Raw genomic sequence first — 17,500 nt, 5'->3', positions numbered from 1 at the left:
AAGGTGAGGACTCCCCAGCATAGTTTCCCCTTCTTTTAATACTTTAGGGAATTTTCAAACGTCGGGAAGTATTGCTGTAATGCCCCATGATTTGTTCTCCCTGAAAGAAATCATAGAGTAAGAATATATTAAACTACAGATCAAACTACAGCTGACTTTAACAGCTAATATGCATTTATACTGTCACTTATGTCTCTGGTAGTAAAATGGAAACGCAAGAAAAAGGATCCTGCTTTCAGTTGACTTCTGTGTTATTTTTTTTCTTTCTTTCTTTTTGCTTATTTAAAAAAAAAAAATGTCTATGTTCATGCAACAGCAAGCAGGCCTTAGCTTCCGTTTAATGCAATGTAACACAGGGGTGCGTACAAATCTATGGGGCATTACCCTAAAATATTTAACACACTGAAAGATTGGAGAGAGCAAGAAAATCAACATTGAGAAATAACAGCCCATCTTTTTTATGCATACATAAATATCCATATTTTAATATCTATCTGCTCTGTCAGATTGTGGTGTGCAGCAGTGATATGCTGTTTTATTGGGTAGTGTGGTCCCAACACAAAACACTCAGATCCACTAGCAGGCAGTGCTGTCATGAAGAATAACTCTTTTAAAGCAAAGTATTTTTTTTATTCACACAAAATTTAATAAGATATATAACAACCATTTGGTCCATAAATATGTGAGAGGAAATAGCATCTATACACCATCTTTTTTTTTCAAGAAACAAGGAAACATGGACAACCTTGATAAAACACTTAACCGTACTAGCAACACGAAGATCAATATATAAGATTCTTGAATTTACCAACTATATGTGAGAGTGCACATACTCGTCTGGGTGACATCGTGCCCCCCCCTCCCCTTTTGAAACAGGATACACCATTAAAAAGACCTTCAGCCAGAAGATGCAAAAACAGTAGAAAACTAGTGAGGCGTGGGGAGGGTGTGAAGATCAGATCATTACAAAGAACATATATCTCCTGAATTTCACAAGCTCCCCTCCCGGTATAGAGTAAGGCACGTCGTAGAACTGAGTTCATCCTCTACCTCATTGAGTAGATCTAGAGAAACGCTTCTTTGTTCTACATTAGAACAGATTTGACACTTACAATGAAATGTTAAAAGCCCACCAATGACTTCTATAGCTAGCTCCCCTGTAAGCCGCTCCTTCCCTCCAGCCATCACTCACAAAAAAAATAAAAGTAGTAATAAAAAAAAACCATCAAACGGGACTATTTTTGGTCTGTTCAGTGGCAAGTGTCCATGAAGAGTAATCAAGTCCAAAAATATTCATACAAACAAAACAAAAACAAAAACCATAAACAAAGACAAAACATGGTTGACATTGTTTCCCCTAGACTGGCTCCGTCACAATATTCTTGCTGTCTGAGGTCTGTAAGATTTTTTCTTTTTCTGTAGTCAGCTCTTCACTCCTCTACCCCATGAAATGATCTCGAATCTCGACTCTCTACCCCCCCTGTCACAACCTCCCACCCCCAGCCCCCACCCTGAGCATTACTATTGTTAATGCACTTCACACTGGGATTGGGGCTAACCCTATTCTGCGGGTGACATGGAAGTGTGCAAATGTGTTGTTGTGACTAATGCTGGGCTGGACCGCAGAAGCTGCTCTGTCCATCATGCTGATTGGTTCTAGCTGATTGGTTAATTGGTCAGCTGGGCCGCTGTTCCGTGCTAGTTAGTTGGTCAAATAGGAAAAGTGTTCTCTGGTAATGTAAGACAATCTAGTTAAACCAGCGCCTCCACTATAGTATTTTCTTTGCTTGACTCCGAAACATAACAGCACATAATATCGCTCCTCAAGTGTGCAGAGTCTATTAATTGTGATTGAGTTTTAACACTCACTCAGAAAAAAAAACGTACAGTGAGGATACAGCGTTTACCTGACAGCTGACATTATTGGTGGTTTTACATCCAGTCAAATGATAGAATAATTGGATCTGCTTGGCAAAACTGATGGAGAGTTTGATCCTAGAGACTAGTACGGTCACTAGTAACAAGCTAAATAATTAGCAAGACATTTTAAATGCCATGGATGTGTTGTCGTGGTGATTTCAGCCGCCCCCTCTATAAAATAATATTTCAAACATTTCCACAGAGGAAATATTAAAATATACTTTAATAGGACACTGCAGACATAGCGTATATTGTACATATCTCTTTTAGAGGGACAAAATAAGATTTAAAGTGAAATTGTACATAAGCCACCATGAAGTCAAATTCAATTGAATGAGACAAACAGTACAGTTCCAGGAATCATGAATTAATTATTTTGCATTCGTCCACATCAATGATAATAAGCCTTTAAACATAATTGGCAACGGTCAGAATTTTTTAAAACACAAAAAAATAAATATCTAAAATTACATAAAACTGCAGAGCCAGCAGCCAAGCGGGTGCCAAATGCTACACATCAATATGATTTGAAATTAATTTCATCACTGAAATGTTTCACTTCTTTCCTTTGTCCAGGGAGTAAGCCCAGGGTCACGTGTGGCTGTGTCCGCTTTCATGATAATAGTAATCATAATCATAATAATAATCAGAATCACCATCCAATTATAATCATCAGGATTGATAAGTGGAAAATTGGAGGAGCAAGAAAAGAAAAACAATGGAAAAAAACAAACAAAATAAAAAGAACATCAACTGAAAAAAAGGATGGCGGGGCGTGTGTGTGTGTGTTTGTGTCTGTGTGTGTATGTCTGTGTGCGTGCGTGTGTGTGTGTGTGTGTGTGTGTGTGTGTGTGTGTGTGTGTGTGTGTGTGTGTGTGTGTGTGCGTGCGTGTGCGTGTGCGTGTGTGTGTGTGCATTTGTGTGTGTGTGGGGCCTCCTGTAAAATGTAGATTGGTGCGGGTTGCAGGGTGTGTGTGTGTGTGTGAGTGTGCTCTGTTTTTGAGGGGCCGGTAGTGTGTGTGTGTGTGTGTGTGTGTGTGTGTGTGTGTGTGTGTGTGTGTGTGTGTGTGTGTGTGTGTGTGTGTGTGTGTGTGTGTGTGTGTGTGTGTGTGTGTGTGTGTGCATTAGAAGAGGTTGGTGAGTGTGGTTTGCGAGGGGCTGGTTGAGTCCTGGCTGTCCAAGCTGGACGTGACTGAGGCTACTACAGTGATGGAGGGGTTGGTGAGGTCTGTTAGGGTGCCGGCGGAGCCAGGGGGGGTGAGGGTCGAGCCGTCAGCGGAGGAGGGGGGGGGACCCAGAGACGAACCGTCCGCCTTATCAACACCCCCGTTCTCCTGACGCAAAATGTTCCGTCGGAATTTGGCCCGAGCGTTTTGGAACCACACCTGCAAACCAATCCCAACGAGCGCGCTTTAAAAATCTCCACTTTTGACTTTTGCCAAAATCCCAAAACAACTCGCTTTAATAGTTAATATATAATATAATAAACATATATCTCATCAGTTAATATGAACAAATTGACAGTTAAGCGTTGCCTACGTTAGACATTTTGTTTGATTTGATAACATGGTGAAGTGCAATACCAGCGTGTTGCTAGCAAAATCTGCACGACTACAGGAAACATGATAAATATGTTGCCAATTTCGGTGTGTTTGTGTCATTTTTTTGCTTTTTGTTCAGCTGAGAATGTAAGGCCAGCTAGGACCGGAGCGGAGGTCTATGTGTACCCAGAAACAGTACCCACTGAAAACTCCCCTTCAGGAATACTGCACATAACCTTCTGCATTTAGCCTCACGGGAATGCTTCGTCACACTACATGACAGCACAATGCAGCATTCTCCGCACACTATGTCTGCAAATGCTAATAATTCTCTGAGTCTCCGCATACCCCTAGTGCAATTTGAGTCTTTAAACAACACGATATCACAATGTTCTTACTGTATTTCTACACAAGCAAAGCAAAAGAAATTGCACCAAACATCTGAGCTCTTTGACAGTAAGCCTTCAACATTTCTCTCTCTGCTCTGCTCTCCTCTAACAGACCCGCTGCCCTTGCAAACTGACAAAAAGAAACTTGCCAATTCCATTCAGTCACACAGTAGGAGACTAAGTAACTAGTATCCAGATAACAACAAAATACACTGGTGTGAACAGAGATGGTGGGATGCATAGAGTCAAGACACAGAGGAGAGAGGAGATATGGATGAGATGGGGAGAGAGAGAGAGAGAGAGAGGGAGAGAGAGAGAGAGAGAGAGAGAGAGAGAGAGAGAGAGAGAGAGAGAAAGAGAGAGAGAAAAGATGTGTTCTCATGTGTTATGGGTAAAAACTAAAACCAAACCAAGACAAACACACATGGGTTTGGACAGCGCACAGGTGAACAAGGGACAGGTCACATGCTGAACAGGTGACGGGTCATATGCTAAACAGGCTGGGGTCAGACAGGGACCAGGACACACACACACAAGGGTCATATGGCACCACGACACCTGACTGAGGACATGGAGGACATATGAGGGGGGTAGGAAAGCACGCTACAGCAAGCGGGACAGGAGAGAGGGCAGGGGAGGGTGGCATGTCACAGCAAGGTAGGGGGACGGGGGCAGGGTGGCATGCTATAGCAATATACCACAGCAGGGGAACGGGGCGGGGGGGTGCTAGAGTAGGACTGGCGAGGGCAAGGTACTGAAGGAAGGTGGTGTGACACAGCAAGGGAGACATAAGAGGGGGGGGGGTAGAGCAGAGCAACAGGGGGTGATACAGCAAGACCAGTGAGGCACATAAGAAGGGGGTGGGAAGGGAAGGACGTATGCCACAGCAAGGGGGACATAGGGGTGGATGGATGGGAAGGGAGGGAGGTGGTGTGTGCTATAGCAGGGCTAGCGTCGGACATGAGAGGGTGGGAAGAGAGGGAGGTGGTGTGTGCTACAACAGCATGGGACATGAGAGGCTGGGAAGGGAGGGAGGTGGTGTGTGCTACAACAGCATGGGACATGAGAGGCTGGGAAGGGAGGGAGGTGGTGTGCTAGAGCAGGGCTAGCGTCGGACATGAGAGAGTGGGGAGGGGGAGAGGTGGTGTGTGCTATAACATGGGACATGAGAGGGTGGAAAGGGAGAGAGGTGGTGTGTGCTACAACAGGGCTAGCATGGGACATGAGAGGGTGGGGAGGGAGGGTGGGTGGTGTGCTAGAGCAGGGCTTAGTGCGGCCCTTACCTGCAGGACGCGTTTGGTGAGGCCGGTCTTCTGCGCGAGCTGCTTGAGGTCCTTGGCATCGGGGTTGTGGTTGATGGCAAAGTAGGACTTCATGGTCCTCAGCTGGTGGTGCTTGAAGGAGGTGCGCATGCGCTTGGTCTTCTGCGACGGGGCGTACGACTGGCCGTCGCGGTCCAGGTGATCCGCATCGTTCTCATTACAACCTGAACGCACGGGAGAGCAGAGCAGAACGCAGCAGAGTTTAGCAACAGGAAATGCCTGCGAGTGTCTGTGTGTGTCTACGTATGAATGCATGTATTCTTGTCCTTGTCCCCCCCACGCCTCTACTGTGTGTGTGTGTGTGTGTGTGTGTGTGTGTGTGTGTGTGTGTGTGTGTGTGTGTGTGTGTGTGTGTGTGTGTGTGTGTGTGTGTGTGTGTGTGTGTGTGTAGCTGGTTTTGGGTAGATGGCAAATAGGACTACTGGTCCCCATTCAGGTGGTGGGCCAGCATGCCATTACAGTGTGAACATTACATAAATAAAATTCAATAAAATACAGTAGAATACAATAGAATTCCCCTCATTGTCATTATTATTATTCATATTATTGCATATAAAATCCATCTGCAATCTGTCTCGTTAGAACTTGAGAATAGAATAGGACAGCCAACCACGTGAGCTAATTTTTTGACTGGCAGCGGTTTCCAACAATCAGAGGTTGAGTTGTGCGCAGTTAGTTTCGCGCAGTCTGGGAAAAACAAAAATTTAGAACCCATGTATAGAATTTAACACAATTTAACAGAAGAGAATAGAATAGAAGAGGAGAATAGAGCAGAATGTTTTGTGTCGCTACACAGATGATCTGTCTGGTGGGTGGGGGGAGAATAGCAAAACCTATTCTATTAAATCTGTCAGCAAGCTTTAATGGAGCAGCAGACCACATTGCTACAATATTGCTCAAGATGCTACTGCTGTATCACAATAATGTTTCTTGAACAAGTGGCTTCCTTATTACAACCTGAGCATAGAGACGAATAGTGTATAATAAAATGCCTCGTTTTCAGACAACACGTGTACTGTATGATGACAACTATACATTCATTTTTAGAGTGTGGAGTCCACACAGTTAAAATCCTTTTTCAGAAGACAACAGTCGAAACCTTATCCTGTTCTGCCATGGAATTAAAAAAAAAAACAACAAAGAAAAAGTATTTTAAGTGTGCAGACTCTTCACTCTAAAATTACAGTCAGCTTTTGTCCTGCACCTTTTCCTGGGATGTGCACAACCTTCCCCCGCTATACATGCGTACCATGAGACTGAAACATTTGCACACTTCACTTGGGGAGCACCCTTTTATTGTTTTAATATGCAATAAAAGTACATTATTGCGTCGACATTAAGGTGTACAAGTTCCCCTTACTTGCTCCTAGTTTGCCATATTGGAACCTACGCATTCATCAGGCACCAAGTCCAAAGGCGCATTACCTCCTTTGGAAAGTACAATGATGGAAAACATCTCACTCGTTCTATTCAAGATGTGGGGTACGTCAGCTACTCTATTTACCATGACGAACCAGAATGACTGCTCGGCCTAATAATGAGAAATAAGAACGGTAATAATAAGAAAAAAGAAAGGTTATAAGTGTTTCTATGGTCCAGGTTTCTGACAGCCGGTGGTGAGGACTCAGTTCTGGCCATCAGCCTCTCCTTACAACCTGAGGGTGTGTGTTTTGTGTGTGTGTTGTCTGTGTGTGTGTTGTGTGTGTGTGTGTGTAGGGGACCATGAGCCATGAGAGCAGGGGAGCGAGGCATCAGAAGAAGAAGAAGTGGAGAGAGAGAGAGAGAGAGAGAGAGAGAGAGAGAGAGAGAGAGAGAGAGAGAGAGAGAGAGAGAGAGAGAGAGAGAGAGAGAGAGAGAGAGAGAGAAGCACAGATGGCATGTGGAGCCTTCCGCACCTACTGAAGTGTTGATCAGTGCACACACACACACACACACACACACACACACATGCCTCAAACAAATGCACACACGCCTCACACACGCACACATGCCTCTCACACACACACGCCTCATGCACATGCAAACACACACACGGCACACGGCACACATACACACGCACGCCTAATGCACACACACACATGCCTCATGCACACACGTCTCACACACACATGTACACACGCCTCACACAGCTGATCAAGCAGGACCTGTCTGTCTGTCTGTCTGTCTGTCCCTGCATATACACACAGACTCCCTACAGTATACACCCCACCCCACCCCACCACCACCACCAGTCAAGGATGGAGAGACCAGAGAAGGGTGGCGGAGAGGAGAGCAGAGGAAATGACAGAAATGAAAACAGACATGGAACAGCCAGTGGAAACGGAGCAAGTTGCTAATTAAAATGAGAGATGTGAAGTCTGCAGGTCTGCAGGTTGGTGGCGTGCGGCTGTGGCGCCATCGAAAGGTGCAAATGGAAAGCCGGAAAAGAGAGGAGGAGGAAGGGAGGGAAGAGAAGAGAGGAGAAGAGGATATTTTATAGGGCGCGGCTGCGTGTCATATCGAAGTCAAAAGTGAAAAAGCCGAACATATTATTAAATGGCGGCTACAGATTCACTAACGGGAGTAAGCCGATTTTAAACAGAGAGTTGATGCTGCAAAAGAAACAGCAAAAAAAGACACGGCTTTCCTGCCATGCCATAGACGACGGGCAGTGCTGCATCTTGGTAATATTCATAGATGTTTATTTACATTCATTTTTCATTGAAGTAATAGGTGCAACATTGTCCATGTTATTCTTTAAAGGTGTATTTAGCCAGTCGAAGCCACTACAAACCTGAGGCGTATAAGGCCTTCAATACGCCTCAATACATAGTAATCTGTCTGTCTCTCTGTCTGTACTACACAGCAATCTGTCGGTGTGTATCAGCATATATGAGTCTCCATGTATCTATAGGAGTCTGTCTGTCTGTCCGTCTGTAGGCCTCAAGAGATGATCAGTCTATTTATTTACCGATAGCCAATTCTGACAGTCAGCCCCTAACGAGGACAGGGAAAGCAGCCATTCCACACCCATCTACATGGTAACATGACCAATGCTACCACACTGATCTCTTCAACAACAACATGACATAAAGCAGGGAGAGCAAACTCAGGCATGGGGTCCAAATATAGCCCGCGGATCATTTCGAGATCATTTCGAATTTCAAAATTACATTTGGCCCACATACAGTACATCTAACATGTTTTGAGTTGGAATCAAGTTGGAATCACAGGTGGGCCTAGGCCAGGTTAACATCTCACACTCAGAATAAGTCCAGGCATGTTTGAACTACTATACTACATGATGGTAATGAATGTTTTTAAAATTTGCCTTTGAATATTAAATGCATTCACGCACAATTTTACTACGTTTTTAAAATAAATATTAAGCTTGGCACGTGACTTCGGCCCATGATAGTCATTTTGGCCAACAATAAATTGACCCCCAACATTAAGTCTTCTATCTCCTTCACTGTCCTCCTTTATCACAATAGGCCCCACCATGGACTTTTCTTTTCTGGTCTCTTTTACCACGATGTGAAGACAGAACACCTGCCATTGCTGATGTCTTAAACAGCTCCAAACACCATAGGATATCCAGTAATTAGCCAATATGCCATGCAGCAAAATGCCAATATGCCATCCAACAATATGCCAATATGCCATCCACTACTGATTTCTTCGACGACTGATGAAAGACTAAAGTGTTGCTAAAAATCACCATCTTATCAATACAGTGATGGCCCGAGTTGAAACATACTGCCTTTGTTTTTAGATCTATTCATTGGAATACAACTGATTGCCATACCACTTGTTAGTCCATTCTGAATTGGATACTATATTGTTCTTAATGACATGTAAAAACAGCTAGCGCATGATTATATTTTGTTTATGTTTTATACTTACGCCTGTTTTAATTCTGCACACATAAGAACGTCCTAAAAAATGACATTTAATTAGACAATTTCTCAATGTTACCACAGGCATTTCCAAAGCTATTCTTTTTGTGTTTAGAGATTCCTGCTAATCTTTACATAGCTACAAGTACCAGTAGTAGTAATTACAATAAGCCCATAACTAGAGAAATTAGCTTTGTTTTTTTATTATTATTGTGCATTAGAAATGTTCCTCTTCATGCCGTTGATAACATTTTTGTTCCAGCATCATCCAGCAGGGGTCTCTCTCGGCAAGTGTGCTCAGAGAGACTAATTAAAAACACGGCAAAACACGGAACTATTATTAGGTTACGTGCTGTAGAATTGCTATTTTAACCATGTTACCAAATTAGCATAATACAGCAAATATCCAGCAAAACATTGTATAGAAAAGATTGCGCATAAAAATGAAGCTGGTCCTTTCGTTCTTCTCGCAAGGCCTTTGTGTAATAGGCCTATTCACCTTTCAAAAAGCCTATAGGCCTACATTTGCAAACAATGGGTTGGAAAATGTTTAATATTAATAAGATTATTATTACCATTAACAATGTGAAAGAAGTCGCCTGCCATTGGTGTTTATGTTGTCGTGATTATGACACCGTTTGATTAATCATGCGTAAAACACGACGGTCAAAATAATAATAATAATAATAACATTAATAAGAAATTCATTTGGAGATGCCTTGCTTACGCGTTACTGACAAGGGCAGGCTACATATTGTGTCTTTTGTGATTGATTTATTTTGTGATTGAAAAATAGACACCGCGAGTGTCACCAAAATCTCTGCTTAAAACTACAGCGCTCGCTCCCCAAACTCACGTTCGAAAGCCCGCTGTGCTCTGCTTATGCTGGGAACTTTACTGACCTTCAAGCGGCCATTTTAAAACTGGTCGCGAGCCAGGGATTCCGACGTCACCTTTAATTAACACAGAACAATTAACACGCAGATTACCCTCACTTCTCGCCATTCATGGGGAACAGCGGAGAGCTGGCACACAAAGCCAAACTTTCTCAAGCAGAGAGTAATTGCCACCGCGACAACAAAAGAGGCACTGCGGACACGGATTAGGCTTCGACATCCTCTCTCCATGTGAATATACATCTCTTCTTCTTACTGAACTAAAATGTAATGCAGCGCTATAAGAATTTGTCCAGCCGCTGACAGACACCGTTCCGTGCGTAAACCCTCCCGTAACACCAAATTACTGTCATCCCTGCACGTGAACGGCCACATGTCACAGGTCAGGAGGTCACTCATTAAACGGCTGTCGTACCTATTTAAATACATTGTAATTTAACACGTTTACATAAGGCTATTGTCAGGAAAATAAACAATGTTATTATGAATTAATATGAATTAATTCCTGACCATAAGTCAATGTTTTATATAGGCCTTCATTGTGGATATAATATTTAGATAATAATAATAATGGAAAAAAGATGATAATAACAATAATAGGCTAGTAATAATCATTAATATTATTATTATTAGGCCTATTATTATAATTATTATTATTGAGTAATATGAATAATGATGGGAATAATAATGGTAATAACTATAGTCTCGTGATTTAACGATTCAGCAGGCCTCACAGGAAATGACTCACTTAAATAAGGTTAGACTGAAAACAAGGTCACGTTTAAACGCATACTGGGGCTGTGGAAAGACTGGAAATGGTGCCTTTACGAATGTCTAGCAGATTAAATAATACCATATTGATAATAACCATGAATAACTTTGGATCAAAATACTGTAGTCTATTCGCAATTCGCATAACGCGCGCGCCCGCACGTAAACACACACACACACACACACACACACACACAGTGCCATGGGCAAACGCGGCCATGAACGCACAAGCTTAGTAGGCCTATACGACATGCGTTTTGACATGAAACGTACTGGTATTTGATTCCTGTCAACCCCATCCACGGTTAGGGCGTCTCACCTGAATTGTAACTGGCTATGTCTATCCCCATGGCCGGGCTCTTCCTTTTCCTGGGCCTGCCTTTCTGAACCGTCCCACCGGTACCGTTGAAGTAAGGCAAGGCTAGCCCGGCGCCCTTGGCGGCTAGTTCGGCGTAGTTCAACTGGGGGTGGTAATCTCCCTGGACCATAGTCTCGAAATGGACCCGGCAATAAACCAAGTTGTCTTTCATGCCGAAGTGGTCGCCCGTTGTCAGCGTCTTGTTGCAGGTGGTGCACGTGAAGCAGCTGAGGTGGTACACCGAGTCCCGCGCGCGCATCACCATCTCCGAGGCCGAGATTCCGAGGTGGCAGCGGGCACATCTCTGCACGGAAAACCTTCTGGAGCAAACAAAAACACACTTGGAGTTTCTACTAAAACATTAGGCCTACATAAAACAACAACACGGCCTACCTTTCTCTGTTACGCACACTGTTTAAATGCTAGCGGTAGATGGGAGTTGGATGTTAGATAGTTGACTTGTTGATTCCATTAAATGCTTTCTCTGGAGAAAGTTCCTGGTGTAGGCCTAAGATATGTTGATGAAGAGTTACTCTTATAACCGTTACCGCCACATTGTATGTTATGACCGGATTTAAGCCTCTGTTGATTTAATTCATATAATGGCAATCCTTCCAATGGACGTGACACTTATTGCTATATTGAAAACAATTAAGAATATTACTGACCCGCCCTAGATTAGGCTATATGCTAATTGAAGGGATGTGTTTGACATGTTGGCACAAGTTAGGGCCTACTTGTCTTTTTGAAAAATGTGATGGTCAATTCGAATAGCATGCAACGTGTTTTCTTAGTCACTCATAATTTCTTAATTCTCTACTGAGATGTGTGTATAAAAACAATATTACAAAACAAAAAATCTCTGTTACGCACGATGTGCTCTGTAGGCTATATTTTTTCATGCTTTTTGTTTGTTTGGTGTGTTGTATTTCCACACCCCTTTTTTGCAAGATTACCATATCTCCATTTTGCTTTCTCTTACCTGTAATAATCCTCCTTGCAGTAAATGCTGCCATCCTTGGCGAAGCAAGTCAGCTCCGACTCCAGGGCCAGCTTACATTCACAGCACTTGAGGCAGCGGAGGTGCCACTGCTTATCCACCGCCAGCAGATAGTACCTATCGGAGATCTTCCCTCCACAGCCCGCACACAGGGCCGGCTTCTCTGGATTCATGTTGGGCATCGTCTACGGTGGGGAAATGGGAAAATAGGGCGTAAAGTTACATGCAAACAGCGCACCGAAATGTGGCACACATATGTCTGGATCACATCAGAACATGCCCATTATTTACCATTTATGTACAACTTATGTATAATATGTGCTACTGTTTAAAACCATGCATGTTTACTAAATTAAACGTGACAGTCTAAGTGTGAGGGTTTTGCCAGGCTAAAATGACAAGTGTAAAATTGTGTAAAGATGTTTCATTGAATTAGGCTACTGTGCTACTGGATTGCGTTATATTATGTTGTCCATGAAATGTGAATATAATTTATAGTTTTCTTACTTTGAAATCCAAGTTGATTTCAGAGGTTTGGCCAAACAGCATAGAGAATTCACGGAATAACTTGAAAATGAATAAGATAGGTTGAAAAGTAATTTAGATGCGTTGTTGTTACACAATGTCCATTAACAACAAAAAATACTGAGGCTATAGGTTATGTTTTCTGTTTGGGTGTGATGCAAGAATTTATAGGCTACAGTGACTAATTCGAAATAAGAACCAAATTATGGTTACAGTATTGTCCTCCATTGTTACAATAGTAATGCATTTACTTTATATTTAGCTGTATATTATGAAGTTCAACTTGACCATGCTTCTATGATAAGCCTAGTAGTTATGTACTTCAACATGTTCCATAATTGGCAGGATAATGAAAGTGCACAATCGGCAGCCTAATGTTTAAGGCAGTAGCCTAATTGCAATGAAATGATCTGTCAGACATAATTATGGTCTTTGGTACTTTGGTTATTTAAACAAACAGTGGTAGCCTCGTGTTAACCTCATGTTGGAAGCAGCTTTGTGCAATTAGAAGGTCGACTTGTTATCCCGAACTGAAGTAAAACATGTCGTGTGTTTGAGGCTAGTCTGCCACTGAACTTCAGTGGAATTTTGGTGTGCGTCGACTTCATGATGGCGAGGCCATGAAAACAGGCTGCAATAACTGGAGAACTGGAGATGGAGGAATCATTTCTCTCTCTCTCTCGCAAAAAAAGAAAATGTGGTGGACAAAAAAGTCAAAGCTTACCGTTTCCCTCCCGTTCATTTGCACCCCTTTGGCGAGGCGGCCGTCGGTTTTGGATCGCCTCTCCATCTCTTCCATGATTCCTTGAATGTGATCCCCGGAGATGCCGTGGAAGAGCATGGCTGCTGGGCGTAATGTGCAACTGCTTTCTCTCGCCTTGCAGCACCCCACAACTTCCATACACAGCCGTCCCTTCCTTCCCTTCCTGCCACACTCTTAGCGCATCCGAGGCAGTTCTGGCGGAGGGTCTCGCAGGTATGGATGGATGGGGTGCAAACGCCTTAGTTTGTTGCAAGCCAACTGCACATATGAAACGTCCAGGGAAATGGGGAGATCTTTAGGACGACTCCCCCTTCCTTGCAAGCAAGAAGGAAAAAAAACACCCAGGCACACTCACACAACAGGAAAACCCGTATAGTCCATGCGAAAAGGCAGTCGAAGTAGTACCCAAATTAGTAGCCTAAAATTGTTGCCACCGTAAACCTTTTTGTTGTTTTTGTGCTTTCACAGAATGAGACAGTCCTCAGTTTCCTTGTTGGGGTGCTGTTGCCGCGGAGGGTCAGGTTGGGACTGGCAGGCGGTGGATAGCCGTGTCCTATTTGTGCAGTGAAAGAGAGAGAGAGGGAGAGTAGGAGCCTGCCCAGTTGGGATCTCGGGGTAGGAGGAGTTCCCCCAGCCTTCCCTTCCTTTCTCTTCTCTTCTCTGCCACTGCTCTCTGCTCTCCAACAAAGAGACCTGTCCCTCTGCTCTCAAAGCCCGAGATGGGCATCACCGGCCCGGACACAGAGAAAGCAGTTTGGTATTGACTATTTATTTACTTCTTTTTTTGTCAATCATCAGTTGTCAGCTTATACCTGCTGTATTAGCCTGTATTAAATGGAGATTTGCAGGGAGCATTTTTTCCTGAACAACAATTTGTTTCCCTAATTATTTTTTAATTGATCAAACAAATCCTAGCGTAATGTATGTGCATGTATCATTTTATAATTTGAATGTTGTAATTGGTAGTAGGCCTATCTACAAATTAACAAAAATGCAAGGATCTGAAAACATACAGAAACTTTGGTTAATGTCTGGGACTGGTAATCTGTAATGTGTATGACTTGTATACTTGATAATTGTTATTAAAATATGCAGATGTATGGTTTTTGTCTTAATGCGAAACTATTTTAATGATGTAGCTATTATGTTTTTATTTACTTATTTTGACATGCGTAAACCCGCACTCCTAACCCTCACTGCTCTTCCATCGCTCTCTCTCTCCCTCTGTCTCTCCCTCTGCATAAAATGGTGAAGGGCTAGCTTGATTCGGGATCTGAACATCACCTCTGCAACTTAAATGTCTCAGTGACGCTGACTCTAAAAACTGTAGCTGTTTATTTACAAAAACACAACATGCGTCTTCGCTACAATGATGGTGCTGAGCATTTCTAAAGCGTTACAAGTGTAGGCAGCAGGGCTTCTATTCACTGCAATTAATACGATTATGTCTGCTGAAGTCACTTTTTATTTCACAACTAATACAGCGTCCACAACACACCAGGTGTCTCACAAAAGGCTCAATAGCTTGATTTAAAAACACTAAATATGTGTTAATGCAAGGTGAACACGGGCGTTTCTGTGTGGGGACACGTAACTGCGCTGCTGTTGGCACACAGTTGCAGTTTGACATGTAGGCTACCCTGCTGATCTCCCTCTCATTTGGACCAATCTGCTGCACAATCGGATTATTAGTCGGACTTTCCTTTTTTGCCCCGTGCGTAAAAGTGTGTGGGACGCCGACAAAGGATCCGGTTCTCATCTGAAGTCCCGTGCGTAAATCAGGAACAGTTGCAGGTGCGGAAGGTTACAGCCCACAACACACAAGGTCGCAATTGCATCTGTTATTCGATTTCATTAAAATGACCATGGTTTTCTACAAAAAGCAGTCCCTATGATATGGCATCTCCAAGAGGCAGGACCGCACCAGAATTAATTTGCGTTCCATCGAAAATGACACCATCTTGCCTACTTGCTCCCAAGTCAATCGATTAGTGTCTTTATACGGACATAGCGACAATGGAACATCTGATTAATGAATTGTTTTGGTAAACAGGCGGTACCATTGTATCAAACAAGCCGACATTTCGTTTTGATTAATTTTTGAAACCGCCTAGGAAAGCAACAAAAATGCGGAATGCATCACAATTAAGGTGTGTGTGTTTACATCACCTTAGAGGTTATGGTAGGCTACATGGCAAATATCAGGGCTAAGGTGACGAAATCCAAAATATAGTTTATACGAAGTAAGTAGGCTACGTTCCCTAACATAGAATGGGTATATGTATGGGAGTATATAAATATAAACACACTGTGCTGTTAATTGGACTTTTGTTTAGGCCTGCGCAGTCTAATGTCAGCGGATCAAAAAGCATATTTTAGTAGCCAACAGTTTCACGTGGAGGGAACATATCAGCCTATGTAGGCTATGGGGCAGGCTATGGGGCAGGCTATGTCGACTGAGAGAGACTACATTTCCTGAAAGCATTTTGGAATAGGCCTAACACTATTTTTTTATTATTATTATTATTTTTACATATTTTACTCATTTTAGAGATGTAGGTTGTTAATCAGGACTGACATAGCAATCTTTATAACAACCAAAAGGCTGCATGCAATAAATGTTTTCGATTTCATATGGTTAGAATTTATTACAGAGCAACGAGGAACACATACAGTGACAATAAAATTAATTCCCAGCGTGATGCTTTCAGTTAGTTTACGGTGTCAGTCTGCACCTCCACGGCGGCGCATTGTTGTCTACCCCCTCGCCACCCTTCACTTGCTATCTGTCAGAAATGCTAATGTATTGCAAGCAGCCCCGGCTAATTAGGCTGGAGGATTTTCCCAGCTGAAATGATACCGCTTGACTCGACGCGTAAAGGATATGCGAGGATCTAGGTATCCAATGTTGTCTCATATATTCTAATTGCCCTGTTTGGGCATGTCAACTCGGCGAGCCTTATCTAAAACTGCTGGACACCCAAACTAAAGCGGGTGAACGGTGACAGGGGATGGGCGAATGGGGGTGTTCCTCGTTTGTCCCGTTCCTGGTGTGTGTCAATTAAAACAATACCCACTACGCAAGACCTGCGCTGTATCCCAGTCAGCCATATTCCATCAAAACGCACTTAATAAAATATTAAATTAGGAGCCAACTGAAACTCTAAATTTAGCCACACAGGTTTGTCGCAGTGATAGGCATATGATGCATGCCTCTATGTAGGCCTAATGGTGTTACCCATTTCTTTGATCAAAATGAATAGGACGGTCGGCTACAGCCTGCAAATTAACTGCATAAATTATTCAATATTTTTTAGATCATTAACACGGTCTTTTAAAATCTGTTGTTTTTTCCCCACCTAAACGAATTCATGAGGGTTTTTTTTAACCAATTAGGCCTATCATTTTAAAACCTCGAAGCGAACTGTAGCCGGTATGATTGTGTTCCACTGAAATATTACACCGCATTAGCCAATAGGCTATGGATAGACTGCGTATGGTTAGCCTAAAGGGCAAAAACGAATGTTTTAAACATAAGCAATATCAAAGTCTTATTAGGACAACCAATTTAGATAAAACACTGTGCGTAATTTACTGCATAAATACGTGTAATTGAATAGGTGTGCGTCACCAGGTAAATCCACCAGAGCGTCTCTGACTGCGACACCTACCAATTTGGCATTCGTTCATCAGGTTCATCCCAGATGTTTTCATTTTGATGGACACGTTGAAACTGATGAGGTCAAATTAATTAAAAGTAGAGGCGCACGCGGGTCGGGTGCCCAAAAGGCTCATAGTCCAACACCCACCACAGTACACAGTTTTATCTTTGACACTGTCAATTATCATTATAGCATGTCTTTGTCTTGGATGAGATCTATTTGTTCGGCCTATACTTACATCGATGAGGAATGGCGAAAGAGAATTCCTTAATGAGGGAGGGCCACAGTGCCCCGCCACTGGAGGCGTACAGTGCATTAGGCCTACATTGGATCTATAGCCTTTCTTAACGACCAATCTACAGGAAATAAGCAATGCAACTTCTTAATGCTATTCTCACCTCATGAATGAAATAATATGTAGCCAATTATGTTTAGTAGTCACATCTCTGGTGATTTAAAGTAGCTAGAATTATTT

The 17,500-nt window shown here is 42.8% G+C and overlaps 1 protein-coding gene across 7 annotated transcripts in view; it reads right to left on the bottom strand.

The window, feature by feature from the left end:
* The window catches only part of lhx9 (LIM homeobox 9), a 31,724-nt gene extending 17,784 nt beyond the window's left edge, over positions 1–13,940 (bottom strand). The window contains exons 1-6 of one of the 7 annotated variants that reach the window (XM_063200828.1): positions 13,325–13,940; positions 12,583–12,642; positions 12,058–12,260; positions 11,037–11,395; positions 5,134–5,336; positions 1–100 (exon numbers count right to left, since the gene is read on the bottom strand). The exon at positions 1–100 is cut by the window's left edge and continues 13 nt beyond it. In XM_063200828.1, coding sequence (XP_063056898.1) covers positions 44–100; positions 5,134–5,336; positions 11,037–11,395; positions 12,058–12,260; positions 12,583–12,642; positions 13,325–13,501 — 1,059 coding nt within the window. In that variant the 5' untranslated portion in view covers positions 13,502–13,940 and the 3' untranslated portion in view covers positions 1–43. Of the gene's footprint in view, positions 101–3,028; positions 3,306–5,133; positions 5,337–11,036; positions 11,396–12,057; positions 12,261–12,582; positions 12,643–13,324 lie in introns of those variants that run through there. The other 6 variants (XM_063200825.1, XM_063200824.1, XM_063200829.1 and 3 more) reach the window with 6 other exon arrangements.
* Between the last annotated feature and the right edge of the window lie 3,560 nt (positions 13,941–17,500).

Source organism: Engraulis encrasicolus, chromosome 6, assembly GCF_034702125.1.
Source record: "Engraulis encrasicolus isolate BLACKSEA-1 chromosome 6, IST_EnEncr_1.0, whole genome shotgun sequence".
In the NCBI taxonomy this organism is placed as follows: Eukaryota; Metazoa; Chordata; class Actinopteri; order Clupeiformes; family Engraulidae; genus Engraulis; species Engraulis encrasicolus.
Note: the sequence above shows the minus strand (reverse complement) of the source record. Positions and strands in the feature narration are given on the sequence as shown.